Source organism: Argiope bruennichi, chromosome 6, assembly GCF_947563725.1.
Source record: "Argiope bruennichi chromosome 6, qqArgBrue1.1, whole genome shotgun sequence".
NCBI lineage: Eukaryota > Metazoa > Arthropoda > Arachnida > Araneae > Araneidae > Argiope > Argiope bruennichi.
The window spans coordinates 77,576,388-77,602,299 of NC_079156.1; the positions used below are offsets into that span (position 1 = coordinate 77,576,388).

General features: G+C 29.9%; 1 protein-coding gene across 1 annotated transcript in view; it reads left to right on the top strand.

The window, feature by feature from the left end:
* LOC129972508 (T-box transcription factor TBX10-like) overlaps nucleotides 1-25,912 on the top strand; it is a 103,066-nt gene that overhangs the window by 59,170 nt on the left and 17,984 nt on the right. Inside the window, exons 3-6 of the mRNA XM_056086663.1 lie at nucleotides 2,217-2,333; nucleotides 8,134-8,290; nucleotides 15,934-16,086; nucleotides 20,730-20,797. Coding sequence (XP_055942638.1) covers nucleotides 2,217-2,333; nucleotides 8,134-8,290; nucleotides 15,934-16,086; nucleotides 20,730-20,797 — 495 coding nt within the window. The remainder of the gene's footprint in view (nucleotides 1-2,216; nucleotides 2,334-8,133; nucleotides 8,291-15,933; nucleotides 16,087-20,729; nucleotides 20,798-25,912) is intronic.

A 25,912-nucleotide genomic window follows, 5' to 3' on the forward strand; every position in this document is an offset into this window, starting at 1 on the left:
AATTGACCCTTAAGAAACCTCCGCTGTTGATAAGGAGACGCATGTTTATTTGATAAGGGAGTGTAATCTCTAAAAATATAATGATAATGAGGGAAAAAATTCGGTTGGATTTCATGCGGTTGCTTCTTGAACATTATTAAGAGCTATTGCCTATTATATAATGTTTTGATTTATAGGTTTATTTAGTAAATTTTTCTGCAAAATTTCAAACGCAGATCTTCTTTCAGACACATGCTTAGTCCATATATAAACAAATGAAATTTATGTATCTGAAAAGAGAACCATCCAATTTCTCATATGCTGGACAATTATCTAGCGAATACAAGATCTGCAAGATAATTTATCTTTGTTAGAGTGTAAATTTTAGTTTATTATCTTTAAGCGAACTAATTGTATTCAAAGATCACCATTTGGAACAATTTCTAAGCATTAGAAAAAAAACATTTATTACATACATCACTGAATTACTTACAAATGTTCCATAGTTGTCTAATACGCTAGTGATGTTATACCGGTTGTGATATCGGAATACTGTGGATCCAGTCTTTGGCATATTTCCGACTAGGCAGACTAGGCAAATGCCTAGGGCCGTTAAGTTGACTGAAAACCGCAGGCAGGTAGCTTTAAAATGTTATTACCATTGTGCTAAATATAGAAATTTGAACGTTTTCAGATTTTGTTAATTATAAAATATTAGGATAAATTAACCATTTATTAAATATGTATTATAAAGTATTTTGTGAATTATAAAATATTAGGATAAATCAACCATTTATTAAATATGTATTATAAAGTATTTTGTGAATTATAAAATATTAGAATAAAACAAACATTTGTTATGTATCATAAAGTATTAAATAAACTATAAAAACTGGCTATAGTATATAAAACTTGAAGCATTATATAAAGTATGAAAACTGGCAAATATGATTGGTTAGGCTCCTATCTGTTTCATGACCATTCAGTTAATTCATTATTGTATTTAAAAGTACCAAGCTTCGATTTTAAATCTATTCCGTATACACATAAATCCCGGACAACCATGAGTCATAAGAAATGAATAAATAAAAATGTGTTAATTTTCTTAAAAATTAATACTAGTTCATTTTCTTAAATTAATTTTAAATAAATCAGCATGTTCTTTCCCCCGGGGCACCACGCAAGGAGGATGAGAAGTTTCCGGCATGGTGGTTGGTTCTCGCCACCCTGGAGGGTAGGCGAAAAGGGGGGTTTCTCTCCTCCCATCGATGACGGGACATACTTCCTTACGGAAGGGTTGTACCGCGGCCAGTGATGGCCCTTAGGACTCAACCACAGTTCCCGTCAGTGTTGCCGTAGCGATCCGGTCATTCAGATTTTGTCGTGTACCTTCCGGTGGGTTGGAGAGTGAGTGATATGACTTAATTATTTTTCCTTTTCTGCTGATTTTTTTTGACACCCAGAGGGATATTCCCTTGACACAAACATGATTAAATCTAACAATATTAAGCATTTTATGATATAAATTAATACTATATGCAATCTGATATAGAAGATGAGATAATTGGCGGTAAATATACTTACTTTATGTTTATAATATGTTGCACCAGGCTGTAATATATCTGTAAACTTCATATCTTTCCAAATCCGTCGATTGTTCCAATTAAATTTCTTCCTTTCTTCTTTCAATATCGCTATTATCCAGAACATTATTTTAGTTCTTCAGCATCTAACATTGCATCCGCCGCACCTCCCCCCACCCCCGATGGCTGGCCCTGGATTGAAGTTTAATCAAGTAATATTATTCTATTATATAATAAATATAAATTTTAAAAATTTAATTCATATATATTACTTATGTAAAAAAAGTATGTTAAGCAATAACACATTTGCAATTAAATTTTTATTCTATTTTTTTCTATTATTAGTATATCCGTAGCAATTAATGTAAGGAGACACTTCGTTGGACAGATATTATTGAATAAAAGTAAATACAATTATAGCAATTCTTGCAAATAAAAATCTCAGCATATATATATATTATGAGTTGATCATCGCTCCTGTCTCCTTTATTTGTTTTAACTTGATTTAATTTCAAATCTTTTATGTTTCTTTTGCTATTACGTTAAAAAAATATTTTATATTTTTAAAGAAATATCTAATTTATATAATTTAAAAACTATTTCATATCTTTTTTCAAGTCATGTAACAATATCATTTCCTTTTCTATTTTTCAGGCGAATGTTTCCTACATTTCAAGTCAAAATCTACGGTATGGATCCTATGACCGATTACATAGTCATGATGGACTTTGTACCAGTAGATGACAAACGATACCGATATGCATTTCATAGGTGAGTAAATATGTATCCAATTTTTTTTAAAAAACTAATGCGAAATTTTATAGCTAGAACGAATTTGTAACGGAAACTACAACTAGTTATAACGACTGATATGAATTCGATTATCTTATTCGGCATATGAGTATTTAAAATAATTTTTTTATTTCTGACAACAGAAATCAATTTAATCTTTTTTAATTCGAAGTATTTTTTGTATTTAAGTTTCTTGAAAGTATGTGAAGCAGTTCTGTAGTTCATTTTCTAAAACTTTTTAAGAATTTTGAAGTTTTCTTGACTAACGATTCTGAAAATTTTATTTTTAATCGAGAGTGAACCTTCCTGCCGGTTATATACGAACATCTAATTAACTCATTTAGGATAAAAGAAAGTTTTAGAGACAAGCCTGGAATATTTTGAAATTTTAAAAAAATTACATATCTTTTAATTTAAAAAAATAATATTTCGTTTAAAAAACTTTTTAAAAAAGAAATTTGACATATTTATATTTAATACATATGCACAAAAAAATTCATAACTCTAAGTGAATAATTTTCAAAATTCCAAATAGAATCTACCTTCCTCTTAAATAATTATCAATAGGAAAAATGTTTGCAATATCGCATACATTTACAAATAAAACGAAAACACAGAGTGCCTTAATTCGCATTGGATAATATTTTTATAAGGAATTTGATAATAAGTATGAAATATATCATCTCTATTAAATATACAAAACACATTAAAATAAATAAACACACTTAAAAATTCATTTAAAGAATGGCAAAAGAATATGCGATATTATTTATTTATTTCATTCGCTATCATAAAAAACTAATTATCAAATAACAGTTTAATTTAATTAGATCGTTTCACTATTTGGTTTGTAGTTTTTATTCTAAAACTGTGGTCCTGTTTCGAATTTTTAATTCAAGCAGTTAATGTCCAAAACGCATGTTTTTATCACTAAACTAAACTAAAACATCATTTGCTTTTTTTGGATGTTTTAGATAATAATATTCATCTGCAGTAGATATAGTATACATACAGTTATGAGGGCCATCACAATTAAAAACAAATAATCAATAAAATGAATCAAGTGACTATAATTTGTATATGTATTTTGCGATATTGGAATATTTCATTCAACTTCGATTCAAACATCAAAAACTATAGAAAGAAGCATGAGAATACATGCAGGATTATATCAGAAACGAATTATGAAAATATCATCGATTTCGATAAATATACTTTTGTGTTTAAGCTCAAAATTTTGCCTTTTTTAATTTTATTTTAGTTATCTTCGTGTAATAATATTATGTGATGAAACCAAACGATTTATTTTCCGCTTTGAATCAGAGTGACATTGGTGTTGCTATTGCTAATTATGCATAACCAAATTAATATGATTGAATAAAGGGCAGTTTTTTTTAACAATATAAAACGAAAGATTCTGTATGATCCTCAGGAGGTCATAAAAGTGAAGATATTTTGAAGAACAGTTCTATTTCATTCGCGTCACAAGAGAAGCAAATTATCATGAAACCGATTAATCAATAACGGCCTTAATTAGACACCACATCCCGTATCTGAATTCCAAATTTTTAAAGGATGTTTTCTACAGATGTTGTCCAATTAAAAACACGAACTCTTCAATGCTGCGTTAGAAAAAGAGCAGATAAATTTGGTTGATTTCTTTCCTTGTAATAACTAATTGATCACTATTTAACTTAGATTCGGGGATTAAATTTTTTTTTGAGTTACACTATCATAATTTCAGGAAAAATATAAATGATTCCAAACAATAGAGTATTTTAAATAAATATAAATAATCATTCTTTTTAATGTCTTGATTAAAAAAAACTTTTTCTATATATCTATCTTTTACTTAAATTAAAAAATAAGGCAGTATTTATCGTCCATATTTGAAATCCTTATGTTAAACGAAATCTAAAGTATTTCAATTATAAGATCGGAGGTAAAATTTATTTAAAAATTCATTAACATGCTTTTTTTGCTCAACCAGCTATTGATAATTATATCTAAATAAAAAGAGAAGATAAAGTATAAATGATTTGTTAAAAATAGTAATCTAACAACATAATAATTTTTTTTCAAATTAGAAATTATATTTAATATTCTACATTTTTTTTAACTGATTAAATACAGTGGATACTACTACTTAATATGATTGTAGTTAATACTTTCATTTGCTCTACATTATCAAACCCTCTGGTCCCGAACCGACAAAGTCAAATTATTTCATTTATATACTTATTATATCTATTCAGTGTGACCATTATATAATTTAATGTTATCAAATTTGAAATAAATAATCGACCAACCCTCCGCGATAATGATTGATGTTCATGGAATTTTTGTTCCATTCGTGAACAAATGCCTGGGAGTCATTTTTCCCATGAAATACAGGTCATATTCTTTTATATGGAGTAGAGTGGTCTGGGATTAGTGCGAACGGACAGCTATGCTGCCAGTTTTCGCTTGAAATCTGTTGAATAGTCAAAAACCATTGTTTTATTAACTGACTAGAGTGGTAAACACAAAATTTAAATGAAAATTTTAATAGTCAAGAAAGTTTACCTAAAATGAGTCAAAGCAACGCTGCGGCACAATTGATAGTTTCGCTGCCTCTTCTATAAAAATTTTGGAGAAAAAAAAAAAGTGAATTTTTTTTAACAGTGTGAAACAGTAAGCCTTAATGATACGAATAGGGATGAACGAGTTAAGAAAAACTCACCAACAAAAGCCGAAATGATATTTTGAAATCCGACATACAGCATCAATCAACAACTTCAAAAAAAAAAAAAGATACAACAATATATAATGAAGCCTTGAGATAATTGACCCTACCGCATTTTTAACATGTAAGAACATGATGTTGTTTTGGTTAGGGGGTTTTGGAGATCGAAATCCCGTAGGCAATGAATATTGAAGCTCGAAATCCCGTAGGCAATGAATATTGAAGCTCGAAATCGTGTAGGCAATGAATAAAGCATAAATGGCAATTTTCAGCAGCATCTTTTAATCGCATATATTTTTTTACCTGCTTTTACCAGTAGTGCATTATTGTTATGTATGCTTCTTTGAAAGAAGATGCGTTTTTAAAAGGTTGACCTTCTTTTACAGTATTGCTTTATTATTATGTAGGCTTCTTTGAAAGCAGATGCGTTTTTAAAAGGTTGACCTTCTTTTACAGTGTTGCTTTATTATTAAGTATGCTTCTTTGATAGCAAATGCAAGTAAGGTTGGCTTTTTAAAAAGTTAACGTAAAACTATGAACCGTTATTTCATCTCAAAATCGGTCGAGCTCCAGAACTTTGTTTGCCAGCTAGAAAAATTGAAAATGAAAGTTTAAAAAAATTATCATTATATATCTTTATATATATATATACATAGGGAGAGAGAGGGATAGAGACCGATAGAGAAGTCTCGTGACTGTTTCAAACCGGTTTAAACTGGTTAATGACTTAAATTAATTAAGACAAATAATGACTTAAAAATAACAAATGTTCTCACATAATAACTTGAAATTTGCGATCGTAGATTTCATTTTAATCTTTTATTTTCTTTTCTCTTGATGTGGTAAAAATGTATATTATTTTACCCAATTCGTTTATTGTTATCAAACGGTTAATGTTACAAAAAATCTTAGGTTTCAAAGCAATCACTTTAAGCAGCAATTATTGTATAGTTATTTTCCAATAAGAAAGAAAATTCAATTTTTCATTAAAATCGTTTTATCCGGAAATTATCCAACGGCTATTTTATAATGATAGTTATAACTGTTGTATTACGGCAAATAGATCAACATAAACAGTAAGTAGTCACTCAACAAGTAAAAGTGTCCCGTTCCTAAAATAAGTAAGCAAAAATGCAAATTTTGCATTTTTAAAAAATATTTTCAAAATTTTTACAATAATTTTAGGATTTCGATGTTTTAGTACTTCAACCTTGCTGTCATATAAAAATTTTATTGCGAGTTCATTATTATTGAGTTTATTGAAGTTCTTTTATCTAGCCAAAAGAAATGAGATTTATACATATTATAATTCCTGACATATCACCAAAAATTATTATAATTTATTCAACATTGAAGACCACATTTTTCAGAAGCCTATAAAACTCATAATTTTCAACAAAAACTTATCAAAGATATTTTTTGGGGGAGGGATGGGGCTTATTACGTGTCTAGAAGTGATTGAACGAAAAAAGAAATGTTAGCGATTGTGTAAAGAGAAATTTTCAAGATACTAACTGATTAACTGGGTTAATTGAGTTGTCTATCTAAACAAATCTATCTCTTTAAGCTATTTTCATCGACACCAGTTTTGTGAAGATGTGATTATAAACACGAGTTATAGAAATGTCCGATTTGTTTCGTTAAAGAATAAATTACGAGCATTATAAATATATGAACTTATAAATATAATATTAACGTAAAATATAGATTTACTTCCCATAAAAAATATTTAAACTTAGTTTATATTTCATCATTTTGCATTATCACCACTAATACGAAAAAATAGGATGAAAATAAAAATGAAAGGAACAACTTCAAGGAACAAGTTATCACTTTTAGAATATGTTCTTTAGATGGTTACTTCTTCTTTTTAGCTTTCTTCTTCAACGGAAAGTAAATTAAGGGATTCCAGGACTCTTAGCAATTACTCATGGAAGTAAAAAGCTATCTTTTATCCAACCCATCTAATTTATTAATGAAACGATTGTGAAATTTGAAAATTCAATCATTGAATATTCATATACAATTACATTATTTTTCATGTTTTCATAAAATTTCCAGAAAATTTAAAAAAAGTTGTAAAGAAATATAAACTGGATATTTTTTTTCTTCAAAATCTTAAAAATCAGTATTTTACTGCGCGCAAGATTCTGAATTTAAAAACTAGTCAAAATTAAGATTAACTTGCAGAAAAATAAATGTTCAGAATTGAAGTTATACATACTTTCTACAAAACCATTCGAAAATTTTTTTTTTTTGTAAAATACAATTATTAAAGAAAAATTGAAATTTTAAGAAAAAATTTATTTAAAATTGATGTAAAATTTTTTTCTGTAAATAATTTATCTAAATTTTGATGTTTAAGTCATAAAGGGCACTTTATTTTGAGTACGTGCATGAAATTTTATATTAATAAGATATGCAATTTTTGAGAAATCCTTAGCACAAGCACCATTTTTTGTTTTGCGAAAATTAACGTTAAAATGAAAAATAATAATTAAAAAAATTTAGCAAAGTAATGGAAATTTTTTAAAAAAAAACCCAGAAGCATAGGCACTGCTTCTAGTTAGCTTAATTTTTTTTTTTTAATTTTTAGTTTTTTTGTCCTTATGTGCATCAAAGAATGTACCGGTAATATGGCTTTTGATATTGTTTAAGTTTCTATTTACATTTAATCGGTATTGTTTTATTTTTTTCTAGATAACACTTGCCGTTTTGATATTACCGTTAAAATTTCTGGACTAAAACGCTCAGAAAAGATGAGACTCTAACATGCATTTCTTTATTTAAAAAAACTCACAAAATTTGAAGTTTAGGTGTCCTGATACCTCTTAATCCTTATTTTATCATGAAGAGTTTTTTTTAACTAGGCCGGATAGTTGGATGTCAGATATTTAAATGTCTTCTATATGCTATTCCTTTTTTAAAAATCTTTCTCCCATATCATAAACTTTCCAATGAATATTTTGATTTGCTTTCAAATAAGTTTAAACCAAATAAACTGAAAACAGCACGGACTGCATTCGAAAATAATTGTATCATGGTGTTTTTTAGCTCGAGCTGGGTTGTAGCGGGAAAAGCAGATCCTAACATGCCTCCCAGAATGCATGTCCATCCCGATTCTCCCGCGAAAGGAGCACAGTGGATGAAACAGGTCATCTCCTTCGACAAACTCAAGCTCACTAACAATCAAATGGATGATAATGGACACGTAAGACTTTATCTCACATATTATTATAATAAGAATGTATTTTTATTTATTTATTTTTACACTTATTTTGGATATCCAATTATTCGTGTGTATTTTTTTTCTCCTTCAGGTTAATTGGATGGATAGATGGATGGGTAGCAGGGTTTACTGGCGCAAGAGCCAAATTTGGCTATATGGCGCCAAACATATAATAAAAAATGTAAAAGTGAGGACATAAAATTATTTAACATGCACAATGTAGCAATGAAAACTCACACAAGTATGAAAAAAAGCACGAAGGGTAAAAGCTATAATTTCTAAATAAAAATTAAAGTAAAATAATTTAGTAAAAGCCGAAAATTTTCAGAGCAAAAGAACGAAGCAAAACAGGTTAGGAACAGAACAAATGAACACTTTCAATGTTCATTTGTTCTGTTGTGTAGTGTGTATTTAAATTTCAGCTTCATCTATTTCTTCATCGCTAAGCAGAATATTAATTTTTTAGAAACTTTACAAGTTCTTTGTTTAAAGCATGACAAGGAACTACAGTAGTGCCTTCTAAGCATGGATATTTATTATAGAAAAGAGGCCATGAGAAAGTATGTAAGTTTACATAGTTTTCAGAAGAAATTTTGCCGAAATATAACTGATAAAGCATTTGTTTAAGGCGCCTGATTTTTAGGTGATATTGTATCTTAAAGTGGGAAAGTTAGAGGAATGGAAAATTAGATTCAGAAAAACGTGGGAAAGTCAAATATATCAAACAATTCAGAAGTTCTCTTTTTAATTTTGATTTTAAATGGATAATAAATAAATAATATAAAATCGTGGGTATAATATTCAATTTTGTGCAAGAATTTTTTACAGCGGAGAAATGATATGCTATTCGTTAACACATTACTCCTCGGTTATGAGTTAAGCCGTGTCGTTATCCAAGCGTTGCTGACTGGCTACTAGTTAGCTCGTGATCGAAGCGCTTTGGTTTGGCGTCAGTACATTTGGATCAGTGCGTTCTCGGAGAGCATAACGAATCGGAAAAATCCAAAATCTGGCGTGTATGTGCTTGTGTACAAAGAAAAGTTCAATAGGATAAGTAAAGGATAACAAAACTTTATTCCATACAAAAATACAAGAAACAAAACATTAATGAAGCTCTACGACACGACTGTAGATTCCAGTGGCTGTAATATAGTTCGTGACGCTACTTCTGCTATTTCTACAACGACTCCAATAGACAGCTGAAAAGCTCTGTTATGAGGAAAAATAGTTACTAGTGGGAAAAAAAATCAACTGGAACAACGTGTAGAGTATATAGTCTTAAAAAAAAAAGCGGCGAAACATGATATATTTGCAAAACTTGCTGTGTACCATTACACGTACATGATTTTTTTTTTTTTTTTTGAGTTTCTAGTATAAACTCCTTGTGTGCCAACAAGTATATTACAACGCTTACTAACGTAAGTCAATATTCAATTGATAATGGAAGAAAATTTCAAATGGAAAAGACATAGGTACAAATGCAAAAAAAGGGGGGGGGTGGCAAGAAAACATACAAAAAGAAACAAAATAAAATAAAACGAAATTGTTCACACTCTAAAAGGAACATGCAGTAAATAAGATTATACAATGATTGACATGATTTAAAAAATAAAATAAAATGTACAAATTACAAATACATAAATAATAAAAATATATTTGCAAATATATGTAGGCAAACACACAAAGATAAATTCTAAATAGTACAGGAAAAAAATACTGTTAATAAATGTATAAAAAGATATAAAACATGATTTTCTCTAAACAAAGGCAAATAAAGAAAGAGGCCAAGCTTATTGTTCTTTAGTATGTAATTCCTAAGTGTAGTTACACCGTTTATCATATAAAAAAGAACTATTAAGAGCTAAATATTAAATAAGATGTATATAAAATATTATAGAAAATTTATATTGTTTCGCTTCTATATCCAGTAACAAAATAATACCAGTGATATGAGATAAGTCCTGAGAAAAATTGCCAGTCAACAACATGTTATAATAAATGACTCTTCCTAGTGACAAATCGTAGCTAAAAAGTAGCAGAAAATACAATTCTGATTAAAAAACAGTAAGCCACATTTAATATTTTTATCTGATTGTATTCTAGCACATTCTAGAAATATTTCTATCCAGTATTAGGAAAGTTTAAATGTTGATATTCATCAAAAAATTTAAACATATTTTCTGTTATACTATGTATATGAGGAAATAAATAATAATAATTCTTACATTTTTGCTTCTTTTGAGCTATAAATATTTCTGACTTTGAGTAGATCTCTTTTGTTCCAAATTTATAAGTTCCAAAGAAATTTCATCTATTCAAACTGAAATAATCTCAATGAGTTTGTATTAAGTAACCGACTCCTCGCCAAATCTTTTATCACTTTTCACAAGTCTTTAGCTCAAGGCGTGAAGTAAAAAACACCAGCAGAAGAAATATGCGTTTCATCGCTGTCGTTAAACTGGGGCACCCATTCAAGATACCTCAAATCTTCTGCCAGATCCAGCTCTTATGCTGTAAACTTATAAAGGTTAAAAGGCTGTATTGGTCCCTGTAGGATTTGAAGAATACGTCAAGTGTTGAAATACTTAACATTGTGTGGAAGTCGAAAAGTTTATCACTGAGCAATTTATCAGGTGGTGTTTTTCTTATAATCTATTTGTTGAGGCGGGAAGGAAAATAATGTTTCTTTTTATCTTTGTTTATTTATCCCCTTTTATTACTTGAATTTCTTTCTTTTAGTTCACGTGAAAAGCCGCACCCTCCCTACCCCTGTTCTTGCTCTCTTTTTCTTTTAGGTAGATTCCTTCAGGGAGACTACCTATCGCAATGGTTCTTATGACAAGACTTCGGGAAAATTTCTTCTTCATCAATCATGGCCTCTAATTTAAATTAAATCCTAATTAATTTTCTATTTTTTATTTTCATTTAGCGAATATAATTCTAAAATTTTCTTTTATTTCCTGATCCAGTTCCACTTTTTTTTTTTTATTTAATTAATGCTACACGAGCTCTATAAAACAAATTTTGTCCGCACTTTCTCACGCTCCGAATGAAGAGATAAAAATCTGTCAAGCTAAGTGAATTCTTTTTAAAAGATACCTAAATTCCCCTACCTAAATCGACACATGTAAAGAAATCCGTATCAGAATCTCATTGTATATAAGCACTGGGAAAAATACTTTCTCTCCTCTCTTACGCTCTTCTGCTTTCGTACTGCTAGTGGACGGACGCAAGTTTGCCCGCGCTCTTGTACGTAAATTATGCCTCCTGGGATGAAATAAAAGCGAACTTATAATTCAAAGTGTCTTCTCTCTATTCGGCCGCGAAACTGCTTCAACAATTATATGTTTACATATATGCGTTTGCTCCCCATGTTATCATGTAAACAGGAAAGCTAGAATAATTTTATTTCGATTTTAACCGGCTTGGAATATGTTGTTAGAAATGCAAAAATCTCGGACGATTTCGTAAATGGGCCATCTAGCTCAAAGGGTGTGGAAATGATGGGGGGGGGAGTTTTCATTTTGCTATAACTTTCTTAATACTGAAGGTAGAAAACAAATCCAATTAAAAAAATTAGCACCTCATTAAGACAAACAACCTTTCGCATTTAAAATTTTTCAACAACTTAGATATCTTAGAAATTAGAAGCTGAAAAGTGATTTTCATGTCTTAATTTTGACTGTTTCAAAGCTCAATTTATGATGCCAGATAGTAACTCAGATGTAAAGGACCTTCGACTTCCAGCTTGCCGAGATGAATTTTTTAAAGTTAAAAGTATTTTACGAACATTATCAAATATTTTATTTTGTTGCGCTTAATAAAAAAAAATCCAAATTTGTCCCGATTTTGAATAAAAAGTTCTGGATCGACCGTGTTTCTTATATTACATTTTAAGCAATATTGAATAGACAAATTTTTAAAAAATTAGCTTGGGAAGAATTTGTTTTCCCAACTTTTATTATATTAAGAAAGTATAAAGCCGTTGTAAATGAATAATCTCGATATCTAATTGAATTTTTGAAAATGATACAATAATTTCAGATATTATTAATTCTTGTGCTGTGAAATTTAGGAACGGATTAGAAAGTCGCCAACTTTCTAGGGGCCCTCAAATTTAAAAGGGGCACAGGGCCTTGAATTTCTTTTTTTAAAAACATTTTTCAAAGTAATTAAATTTGTACTTTCATTGAATTTACAAGCACCGTATTCCCGAGCTCATTCAGTTATAATTATCCTTTATATTTTGGAATATTATTATAACCAACATTCCTGATTAATGATCATTCTTAAGTTTTATATTACTTTGATTTCTAATTGAAAATTTACACACACACACACACACACACACACACACACACACACACACACACACACACACACACACACACACACACACACACACACACACACACACACACACACACACACACACATTGTTTTATTATTTAAAAAATATCCAGTCTGTAATTAAATAATATTTAGATTCTTTTCATGAAAGATTATTTTACAGCCTCTGATTAGAATTACTTTTGCTTACTAACGTCAGCGATATCTTTAATAAATACTACGTTCTTATAATATAACTTTTTATAATCAAATTAATTAATTATTTTTCTTCTCCTTATTATTTTAAAATAATAATAGAATTAACACGGTTAGATGATGGTTTATTATTGTTTGAAAATAATATATACCAAAATAATATATATTAACATCTAACTTTGAAAAAAATTGTTATAAATTATAGCCAAATTTCTGATGATACAAAAACCTGATTAATTACCATACCTGATTTTATAAGCACTGCTAACCAGTAAGAATTCTTTGTGCTTCTTGTGCAATTTTAAATAACCCTTTAAAATTAATAAATAGTTTTAAATAACAGTTTCTTTTTTTTTTGCTATAAAATTCTGGGCTCGAGGTATATGATGAGCTTGGCAGAACTGATAGCTGAAGGCGGCTAGTATTTATTATCAGTGAGCTACAACATTCGTCAGTGGCTAGTTATCAATCGTATTACATCGGTACAACACTTTCTCCATTAATAGCAGCGAATATTTCAGAAGTACCTAATCATATGGAAATTTACATGATCGAGAATTTTGTTTATACACGAAGCAAAATTTCCTGAAATTGGCATGTCTAAATTGTATAAATATTTGTAAGTAAGTTTTGAAAGCGTTCTAAAATTAAAATATGAAATTTGTCTAGTATTTCGAAATATCTATCGGACGCTAAGCTATTATTTCCAAATAAGAAAACAAGTATATCTTTTGTCAGACTAAGATACTGATTTTCATCTTGGGTCATTGTTGAAAATAGTCACTACGATCCTTTGTAGCAGAAAAGATGGTAGCAGAGAAGTGATGTGAAATATTAGGAAAAAAAAACATTAACTTTGTAAATTTTTCCATTTTTTCCTTTATACAATGTATTAAAAATAAATGTTTTTGTAAAAAATCATTTTTTTTTCTGCCCACAAAAATTTGGGCTTTGCTTATTTTGTCCCTCCTAGCATTTGAGTTTGATGTCTGAATGTAGTTAGATATTAGATGGCATGCTTAATTACGTTATCATATGACTGTGATAATGTAAAACAATGTAACTTTGGTTTATCAAGTAATTTAATATTAATCTTTTCATTGCAATTATTATTATGTGTAATATTTTTTTAAAAGCTTAGTCTTCTAAAAACTTTTTTGTAATTTTCAAAACTTATCTGTTTTTTAGTAACACATTTATAAATTTTTTTAAAACTGAAAACCGCTTCGGTTTTGAAAATCTCAAAACACGCCGACTTTCAGAAGATTTATTCGATATATACAAGCTCACACTCATGAAATGTTTACTTGAAAAAAGTTAAAGCCCCGAAATCGGTAGAACGCGCAGATGTGAAAAGGCGGTGCTTCCGACAATAAATAAGAGACCTTTGTTTTTCTAAGGTGATGGAAATGGTCATTCCGCTTTGATCCTCCAAGGATCTGTTCCCAAGAAAGCATATATTCGATTTTTAACACGTGTCTGGTTTTCTAGTTCAATATGCTCCATACATCAAGTGATCAAAGTTAGATAAACAGTTTTGAGTTTTTCGCATTCGAAATATACAAAGAGAGAGAGTTTTGTTAATCATCAAAATGTTTGACCTTGAGATTTTATAGTATCTCCTCGTGGAATCGGGAAAAAATGAAAGAAAGAAAAAGGAGAGGGAAAAAAAATTCTTTAAATTATGCTTATCTGTCTCCAGTGAACATGATATCTCACAAACGCGATAATCATCTATAAAGATGAAATTTGGTATGCGGTCGTTATGCCAAAATTGTAGATTTTGATGAAAATTTGGGTGAAACTCCCTAAAACAAAGTATATTGTTACGGAATTTCCGGAGTTCGTTTGGATAGTGGGAGTTATATGGTGTGGAGAACACTCAATCAGCAGTAGAAAATAAAACAACGACGTTTATTCACACGAAGACACACAGGACAGCACAAAGACGACAACTATATACAGCACAGAAGACGATTATCTTCAGCCGAGACGTGCAGACAACAGTACACAACAGACTCTAATGCAGACCGTAGCGCACAACTTAATTCAGTACTCACTTGACTCCGTCGCTGCTCCGCTAATCTCTGGAAGGCCAGTTCTTTCTGTCGATTCCGACTACTCTGCCCTAGCAGCTGCGACCGCTTCCTTTTATAGGTCTCAGGAGGCGGGGATAGACGCCTCTCAACCATTCAGGAACGTTCGAGGTGTATCTCCGTTCCTACTGGACGGATCGGGAAAATTCTCGATGTTTCGGGTATAATCTATTTTGGCGCCAAAGTCGCCAAATGGTCGCCAAGTTTGTCGCCAAGCTCCGGGACCCTCCGACGCGACACCGGACTCCGCCCAATATCGATGACTGTAAAACATTCTTTCCGATGGTGGAACCAACTATGCTGGGAAGCAGAATTACAGATTCGTAACAATATATATATATATATAAACAAACCACGAATGTATATGCCTCATTTGATTGATTTGATTTTTCTTTTAGATTGATTGAATCTAGTACAAGTTTAAAGTTTTGGATTAAAATTATTCCTAAATTTTATTTATTTAACTAGTTTTTGTATTATCGAGTTATTACATGCACATATACAATAAGACAGACCAATAGACAACCAATTATTTGTTGGAGATGATTCACAATTTGGTACAAATCATTGGTATACGTGGGCAGGGGTTGGAATGATGACAAATTGATGAATTTTGAACCATAATTGTATAAAAGTAACACTTGTAAAATCTGCAAAATTAATCATTAAAATACATTTTTACTTATTATTGATTATTATATTAGCTTATAACTAACTATTTAAATATAATATTTATAATTTTAGTGCAAATACATACACAAAATTTAATACTGTACCATTTTTGCATCATATTGTTTATCAACAAACAATTTAAAAAAGTTTCTAGCTCAGTAAAGTCTATGCCTATCTTTTTTTTATTACCAAAATGCTTTCTTTTTGTGCATTTTAGATAGGAAAAAAAAAAAAAAAACCCACCATAGTGTTTTTGTTAAAAATGACATATTGTTTTCTCAAAATAATATTACGACATTCTTCCCTAATTAGATCATTCTGAATTCCATGCATCGGTACCAGCCTCGGTTTCACGTAGTTTATGTCAATCCGAAAGGAGAAGACGCCAGCCAGACGCAAAATTTCAAAACTTTTATCTTCCCAGAAACGAAATTCACAGCTGTCACGGCTTATCAGAATCACAGAGTAAGTATGAAATCATGTCTAAGAAATGATACTTAAAAAAAGATTCTCAATAAGTGATTGAATATCAAATAATAAAAAGAATCAAAATTGTTAAAAATTACACTAATTTAAATTTTGCATAAAATAAATATACAAAATATATATAGGTCGAAATGAATAGGTATATTCATAACAAGGAAATGAAATCTGAAATTTATTGATAATAGTAATTCAAAGAGATGGAAAAATTAATACTCGTGAAAATATATTATTTTAATTTAAATGTAGTTCCAAATATGATCCTAATGTGTTTAATAGGATTTAATATTTTTGATGAGAATATCGTATTAAACCCCATTTATCCTCTATGCAATCCAATTGTGTATTTAAAATAAAAGTTATTCTATTTCGTAAAGATCTTTCTGTATCTCGATGATAAGAGGCCTATATCACGACGATAAGCTGCTATGAGATTTGCTTTCAATCAGTGGCGGATTTCAAACTAGGCAGTTGCCTAGGGCCGTTTGGTTGATGGAGCGGCCCCAAGCAGTTGTTCTATTTATAAAGATCTTTCTGTATTCGAAGATACAAGACCTATATTATGACGATAAGCTGCTATGAGATTTGCTTTCAATCAATGGCGGATTTCTAACTAGATAGACTAGGCAGTTGCCTATGGCCGCTTGGCTGATGGAGCAGCCACAAGCAGTTGTTCTATTTATAAAGATCTTTCTGTATTCGAAGATACAAGACCTATATTATGACGATACGCTGCTATGAGATTTGCTTTCAATCAATGCCGGATTTCTAACTAGATAGACTAGGCAGTTGCCTATGGCCGCTTGGCTGATAGTGCAGCCGCAAGCAGATCGATTAAAAAGATTGCCTAGTTGCTGAATACATAAATTTGTAAAAATAAATAAAAAAATACAAATATAAAATTCTAAAAATACAAATTGTATGAATTATAAAATATAAAAGTAGTATCAGCATTCTAACAAGTATAATTAGTCAGATGCAATCCTTTTGATTCCGTTCACTTAGTAAAAAAGTTATTATACAGTAGCGTAATAATAAATAATATTGTATACAAATGTGGTTGCTAATTATTTATAACTCACAATAAATAAATAAAAATATTCACATTATTATGAAATAAAAAATTAATCAAAAATAAATTATAAATATGTCAATTAAGTTAAAATGTGTTGAAATGAGAAATTAATTTGATCAAAATGAAGGCTTCATAGTGTGCATTGCCTAGGGCCACAAAATGCCTAACTCCGCCTTTGCTAGAAATAGAATTTTTCATAACCTCCAACATAGTTCACATTAGTTGTAGTTGCCTAGAGAATAGATATAAAACATATAAAACTTAGATATAATATACTTCTTCTTCGATAAAAGATTTAGATATTTCGACATAGATATTGAACTTTTACAAAGTATTAAATAAAGAAAATGTAAATAATTATAGATATTTTTTTTGGCTCAAAAAATCACATCTGAGCATGGTGCACCGTAGACATGATGAAAAGAATGAAATCTTTATAAAAGTATACTAGAAATGAAACTAAACAGTAAATTCAATTGTTCTAAAATGGCATCAACGCATTAACTCATTGGAATTTAATGTAGGGCTAAGGTCTCTTTTACGTTTGGGAGTATTTCCTAATAATATCTTAGAAGAAAGGTTGAAAAAAGTAAATACATCAAAGAAACAGAATTGTGAATTGAAAGTAGAATTTAGAAGGGAAAATATTGCAAATTTTATTAAAAATTGCATGATTCTTAAAAAAGTAACAATTTTTCGGTGATCTTTTTCTCCAGATTTAAAAAGAATGAATGGAGAGTATATGCGAGGATAAAATCAAGGGTCTGATTATTTAGTTGGCATTTACCTACTTCGTGTGTTTGCATTTTCGGTTTCAGGTGTTAGTATATTGTCTTCAGGTCAATCTAATTTTACTATTTCTTTTAGCTTATAAAAATCATATACTCAGAACTTATTTAAATTAAAATAAAGTATCGTTTAAATTTCAGAATATCATTCTTAGGACCTTACATCTGAGATAATCCTATATATATATATATATATATATATATATATATATATCTTAAAATACAACTATAATATGATCCATGTGTGATTGGCCAACTGATTTACAACTTAACAGCTATGCCAAACTTTGTATTAAGAGATAAGATTGTTTAAAAAAAAGTTTTATAATGGTTATAATGTCTTGTTTACTTATAAGTTTAAATTATTTTGATACACGACACAGAATATCACTCTTAGGATCTTTTATATACGTAAACAAACAAAAAAAAAAATCCTAAAATTCAGCTATAGTATGAATATCAACTTTCTTGAAGATGACCTGAAATTAAACGTGTTGTAAAAATTGCCAGAATATTTGATATTTAAAAACTGCTTATGTAAGGAATACTACCATTGATATGACGTATAAAATACATGGATGCTACTTTTACTTCAAAAATAAAGAATTAATTCTGTAAAAATTTCAGTGTTCCAACCCATTATTACCTATGCGGCTCAGATTACAATCTTGGCAGTCAAAAAAGCTGTTAAGAGTTTCAAAAACTTCATAGTTACACCTTATTGCGAGTCAAAATATGGCACATTTTATTCAAATTTATAATATATAGCAAAGACCGAACGTTTTAGAAATTCAAGTCTCGTTTCTATCGCATAGATATTCTACAAATTTATTTATAAGAAGCTAATTGTGTGTGTTTGTGTTACAAATTATATATTTAATAAACTGGGGGGGGGAAATGGAATGCTCATCAGTGACGGACAAAAATTAACTCTTTTCACATTTTTTTTGATTAATTGCCATTTAGTTATTTCATTCGCTCTTTTTCCCCCATTGGCTGATAGATAAATGAAGTTTGTCGCAAGTTTCTGTCGTGTACATTCTAGTTGATTTTACTATGGTTATAACACCCCTTTGTAAACAGTGTTCCACATGATCCGTTCACCTGTCAGCAGTAGTATCATACGAGCAAAACTGTTGCTATCTCAACAAGCTCGCAGGCGCAAAGCAGATGACAACCGATCAGGATCGTTACATCCTCCCCCGCGAAGAAAAATGGAACGAAAGCATCCGCAGTGGGGTGTGAAGGGGAAATTCCGACCCCTCACGTTTATGAAAAAAAGTCAAAAGCTGCTGACACTGACAGAGGGACAGTGCAGAGAGTACGGACCACCCCGCGTGTGAGATTTGGAACTTGGCATGGAATGCTATCCATGATACTCGACACCCTCTCTCTAAACTTTTCGCTCTCCCCCTCCCTCCCAGATCAACCCCTCTGGAGAAGTGACTCGCCCAATAAATCAGTTTGTGTAAGACTCGCGGGAGATTTAGTGGGTCGCTTTTTCTAGTAAATGCCAGACCTAACGACGGACCTGATGCGCTGCTGTGTTTATCACATATAAAGTGTTACTGAGTCATGAGATGTTTATGTTCACGCATCAGACGGGAATTTTCAACAAGGGTGGTTATCTTAAGTCTGGAAAATACTAAATCCATAGTTCGTGCTGTTGCACACGTGGGGCTCAAAGTGAGCCCCTTCACTTCATCCCTTTTAGTAATGCTAGAAAAAAAATACTGAATAAAATGGAATTATTTTTTATTATTATTTAAAGTTTTGTTTGCACATTCTTTGACTTTAAGGTGATCAATTATCCTTCTTTTTATGCAAATTCTGTTCTCCTTCTAAAAATACCACTTTTTCGTTAATTGAACTCTAATTTGCATATATCCATATTTGGCCAATGTTGGGTAGATCCATTGCTTGTGTAATGTATTTGAATTTAGTATGGCGATTCGTCAAGGCTCGGTTCAGTGCGACGAGATACGAATACGATATGTATTGGTGGATTTCTGACTGGGCAGTTGCATAGGGCCAAGGACTGAAATGGACTCTTAGACAAATAGATTAAAACGATATTATCAGCCTAATTGCACATTGCTCTTATTATGAAGTGGAGACATAAAATTAAATTATGCTTAAAATACCGCAACATTTTTTTTTCGAGTACCACATTTGAGGACAGAAAGAAGTGTAAAGTTTTATTTGCATATGCTATGAAACCCAATGTGTCTTCTCCTCACACATGTTATGCAGAGACCCATTTCATTTCCATGTCTTAATGCAGAGGCCTCGAGAGCATTTACCGTTGCACACAAAGTCTATTGTATATCTTAATGAGAAAAAAAATAATTATATCTTGCAAAAACTCTAATGTGCAACCCACAGCTTCATCTAAATGTAATGAATTATAAGATCATCATATGCATTTCTACTATTAAAAAAAATCTACGCATTATATATATTTACTATACACATTCTATGCATTACAATTTTAGTGCCCGAGTTTATGTGTATATTTAAAACAATTAGTTTTAAAAAGAAATAAGATATTTACGATTTAATTCGTTTAACAAGAATTTTCTTAAACATAAAATGATAATAATGATCCCTTAAACTCACAAAAACTGAAACTTAATAACTAGTTTTAAGTGGCTTTTTTTTTACACACTTGTTGCATTATTAATTTAAAAAATTATGTAGCATATTTGTGTTAATCCTTTTCATACGCAATTATTATATAAAAAATATTTGTCTACTTTCAGATAACCCAATTAAAAATAGCTAGCAATCCTTTCGCAAAAGGCTTCCGAGACTGTGATCCCGAGGATTGGTGAGTATCTACTTTTCATAACGAAATACTGCTTTTTTTTACCAAACTTTTTTTAAATTAATCTTTTATAAAAGAGTAAATTATATATTAGAGTATATTTTAAAAAATTATGAAATTCGTCTTTAACTACAATGATTATCCATAACAGGAAAGCGTGATGTCACAATCACGTGACAAATATAACTTCTGTCATCTAAAGTTATTTTGTCTTACATTGTGTTGTGATGCCAATTCCTTCTTTTCCTACAAGATGCGCAATGGACTCTAAAATTAACTTTCAAAGACATATTTTATATGTGCCATTTGATCATTAATCGATGCGATTAATCAATATTAATGTATTTTAATTATACATATCATTTAGAAAGATTAGGCGAAGATTATGCATTTTAAGCAGTCACGGCTTTTAAGCCTTCAAAGAATCGCTATAGAAGCCTATGTATTAAAAATTATGAGACAAACTAACGAACCATTTCCTTAGCTTCAACTATTGATCTGATTTCGCTGATTTCTTATATCTTTGAAAGGTTTATGATATCTATATGTTATCAATGATCGACCGCCTTCTACCATTGTCGAGTTTCAAGAAAAGAACATTCCTCAAAAACATTACATTCTCTGTCTGAAAAATCCTAAGCAGAATTCCCCATTTACAACCACTGTGCCTCATTCCGAAAAATTTTATTCCACATGAAAGCTTTGATCTCTAAAGAAGACATTATCAATTGTTATTTGCCTTTCATCATCCTAAATTTTGTGAAATATCACAAAATAAAATTTTGACAGAGCTACTAGCTTTAACAACTGGATTGATATCGCTTATTTAAAGATATTACTAATACATCAAAATAATCTATATTTATTATTTGTTTAATTTAAGATAATACTTTCTTTTGTTGTGATAAGATGTAGTTAATCAAAGTTGTTTGATTTAACTAAATTAATGCTATAATATGGCTAACGAATAGCCGGTCACCGGAAGCGGCTAATAGAAAAAATATTTCTTTTTTTCTATTTTTTTTAACCAAATAAAAAACTACTACAAGCAACACTACTACAAATTAAAATTTTCACTATATAAAAATAAGAATTTAAAAAACTGGTTATTTTTAGCATTATATTAAATAGGAATTTCAAGGTATCAAAGAAGTCGAATTTAAAAAATGTTCGAATTAGCGAAATTTCTCTGTTTATTTATTTATTATTTCCAACAACACATTTTGTAGTGCATATGTAAATTTTTTTCTTTTACTCAGTATTATCAGAAAGTTATATTATTATTAATAGTTACAATTTTAACCATTATCAGGTAGATTCGAAAAACAAAAGAGCACGATTTTTTTTTAAACCGAAACTTGGTCGTAGAGAAGTTATCCATCTGGAGAATATCATCTCCGTTGCCAGATGGTGACATCTAAGGTCACACTTCAAACTTCTGTTCTCTAGGTTCTTACGACGTACGTTGAATTTCTTTTTTCTTGCTTTCCAGATTCTTCCACTGTAAGCAAGTACAGAAATTACTAAGGAAAAGGATATATTTGAATCGAACGCAAAAGAAAATACATTTTTAGATTTAAAAAAATAAAAGACATCTCTAAGTTTTGTTCCTTGAACACTTTCATTTAGAGGGCAAATATTTCGAAAAATTATAAAAACTAATTTTAAAATAAAATAAAAGGTTCTTTTAATGAAAAACCGCAATGTCAAATTAAAATTAACTAAATGAATAAAAGAAAAACAAAAACCTTCTAAAGAATGAACATAGATAAAAATAAATCATTCGTTAGGATGCGCTATGTAAAGCTGGGTCCTAATCGCTAAAAAATATAAAATGCTTCATTTTGAATTTTTTTTTTAATTACCATGCGTGGTATGATCCAAAATGGAAAGATGATAGTCAAAATTAAAAATATATGATAGTTCATGGATTAAATCATAATCAACTTTTTCCAGTAATCAGAATTCTTTAGAAGAAACTAAATATTAAGTAAACGAAAAATTCAATAAAAATTTATTTTAAGTGCAAAAATAGTGATTGTGAACCGTAAAAAGGTCTAATTATAAAGACAATGGTATTATGGAGATTTTTGTCTCTTAAGTCGCTACTATTTTTTATTGTTGTTCTAGGCTAAACTAGATTGCCCCACAATTTAACAGATTCGGAAAGCGACCCATTCAATTTGAAAGAAATGTTTTTGTGATATTTATTTATTAATTATCACTTTTTTTGACGTCTAAAATAATTTGTAAACATTTCTTTGCTTCTTTCATCATTCCTAAGTGTGCGCAACTAACATTCCAGAGACAGCCGCTGTGAGGATCGGGTTTCCACCTTAGTCAGAAAAAGAGAGAGAGCAGAAGAGGCAGAACTAGAGAATCAACGTTTTATTAGACCTGCGGGCGTCGTCGGTGCCGTGTCGTTTCTAAGCAAAGATGAATCGAGAGGGCGGGTTTTGTTTATATGAGTGACGTAACAGCTTATCATCAATCACGTGCTTTCAGACACGATGGGCGCCTGGCTTCTCGTGCAGATCAGAGAAATGGTCGCGTGCGAATGAAAACAAAGATATGTGTTTTTTAAAAAGAATGTTATTTCAGCAATCAGATAAATAATATGCAGTAAGTAGTGGTCTCCAGAATGATATCCAACAGAAAGGAAAAAAGAATGTCATTGGAAATTTTAATTTCACATTGTTCTTCATTTCAAATTACAGACATTGAACGTGTTCACTTTACGTATTCTTTTTTCTAAAACTAACCATTTATTCGTTTAAAGCACAGTTGCTAATTTTGAATCTTCTTAAAGCACAATACTGAAAGCACAATACAAAAGCTGGTTTGAATTTCTTTGCCGAAGCTGTTAGTTTTCATGATAACCCTTTACAATTTTGTTTTATTTATTTAGTTGTTGCCGAGATTAATTATTGCTAAAAACTTTAATTAAATATCTTTTGTTTCTTGTTTTTAATACCTTCCATAGTAAAATGTTTTTAGACTTCAAAATGAATATGAAACTCATCTTTCTTTTTAAGAAGCCTTGCGCTGTTTTACTACTTGTACTCAACATTTCTCTTTCTCTCTATATCTTAAATATAAAATTATTTCATAGGAAAAAGCAACTGACTTTAAAAGCTGGCGCTCTTTAAAAATTGATTTGTTTTGAAGTTAAACCTTAATAGTAAATACAACAAAACGTCAAACATTTACTAAAATTGGGCCTTGAACTAAATCTACATCTTAGATCTTCAACAATGGAAGAATAAAAGAGCCAGGATGAAATATTCCTAGCAACAATGGAAACGATTTGCGTTCTACTTAAACTATAAAATATATTATAGTAAAATAAACTTTTTAAAAAATTGATTAAAAATAGAAAGAAATTATACACACAAAATTCGAATTTGAAAAGATAATTTTTTGAATTTTAAGATTATATAAAAATAATTATATTTTAGGTAGTATCATAAGAAATCAATTAATTAATTAAAATTCCAAAAAGTAATCCTTTTCAGGTGCACATTTCCATCCGCCAAAGTATGTAGGTACCAAGTTAGTTCAAAAGTTTCTTTTATAAAATCGTTTGAATTAAGTCAATCGTGTTAGTAATGCTTAAAAAATATTTGATGATACCATCATCTATGAACTAAATCGCAACTACAATGTTGCTATTCAAAGAATGAACTATGAATAATAAAAATAAATAATAATTATAATGAATTTTGACAACTTCAACATTTAACATCCTTCTTTCATTTCATATAGCTTTCATTGTAAAAGCTTTCATTCTTTCAATCAGCATTACAAGTAATCTAGATACAATCGATACAAAGTTCAATGCATAGTTTGTCAAGAATGTTTCCACACTGATTACACTAAAAGTTACTTTCATGAAGTATGCCAAATTAATACAACAAAACCAGGTAGATTAAATAATTACATAAGAGCAAATTAGAAGAAGAAATGATGAAAAGGAAAAATTCATGAGAAGTTATTTCATCAAAAGTTCGCAGCTTGATGACGATGGATTCTTCATGGATATTCTTCAGGGTACTGCTTTTAAAGATAAATGTTTTTTATGATGTGAGAACATGATTGAAGAACATTTTTGAATTTTGAACATTTTGATTAGAGAACCTTTTTGAAGCGATTTGAAGGCAAAAAAAAATGTTGAAGCCTCAAAATGCGTAGGCAACAAATTGGCGATTTATCTTTTTTTTTTTTAAATTTTATTTTGGAGTCGGTTTTCACAGTATAGCTTTTGAAATATCTATCGTCTGCTAATGTAGTTTTATTTTGGAGTCGGTTTTCACAGTATAGTTTTTCCTTATCTATCGTCTACTAATGTAGTTTTATTTTGGAATCGGCTTTCACAGTATAGCTTTTAAACTATCTATCGTCTGCTGTTTTGGTATTTCCCTTGGAAATCACAGAGTTATTGCCCAACTCACGCAACGTTTTTTAAAAATAAACCAAATAAGTTAAAACATTGTTTGTTTAATCGATAAAGATTGTTGGTTCAGGCATAATTTCAACTAATTAAAATAAGGTTATTAGAAAATAATGCAGAAGGTTGTCACATTTAGCTATTTATCGTCAACTAAAGTTACAACTTGATTTCCAAATTATACATTCTCTGATTTCTTATGAATTGCCTTAATTAATTTAAGTCATTAACCATTTTAAATGCCGGTTTGAAACAATCACGAGATTATCAGATTACGTATGCGTCGATATTTAGAAAAACGATGGGTTTTTTATTATCTCAAAATCAGTCGAGCTCTAAAACTTTGTTTGCCAGCTAGAAAAATTGAAAAAAATGAAAGAGAGAGAGAGGGGGGGGATAGAGACCGATAGAGAAGTCTTGTGATTGTTTCAAACCGGTTTAAACTGGTTAATGACAAATTAATTCACAAATAATAACTTAAAAAAGAATAATGTTTTCACATGATAACTTGAAATTTGCGAAAGTTGAATACATGTTCTCTTATTATTATTATTCCCCTTTCTTTCTGAATTGGAAGGGGTTTATAAGAATAAACATACGATTTATTTTTCCTCGTTTTTTTTGTGCTGACAGATTATTATTTTCGTATAATTATATATTGCAGAAGCATT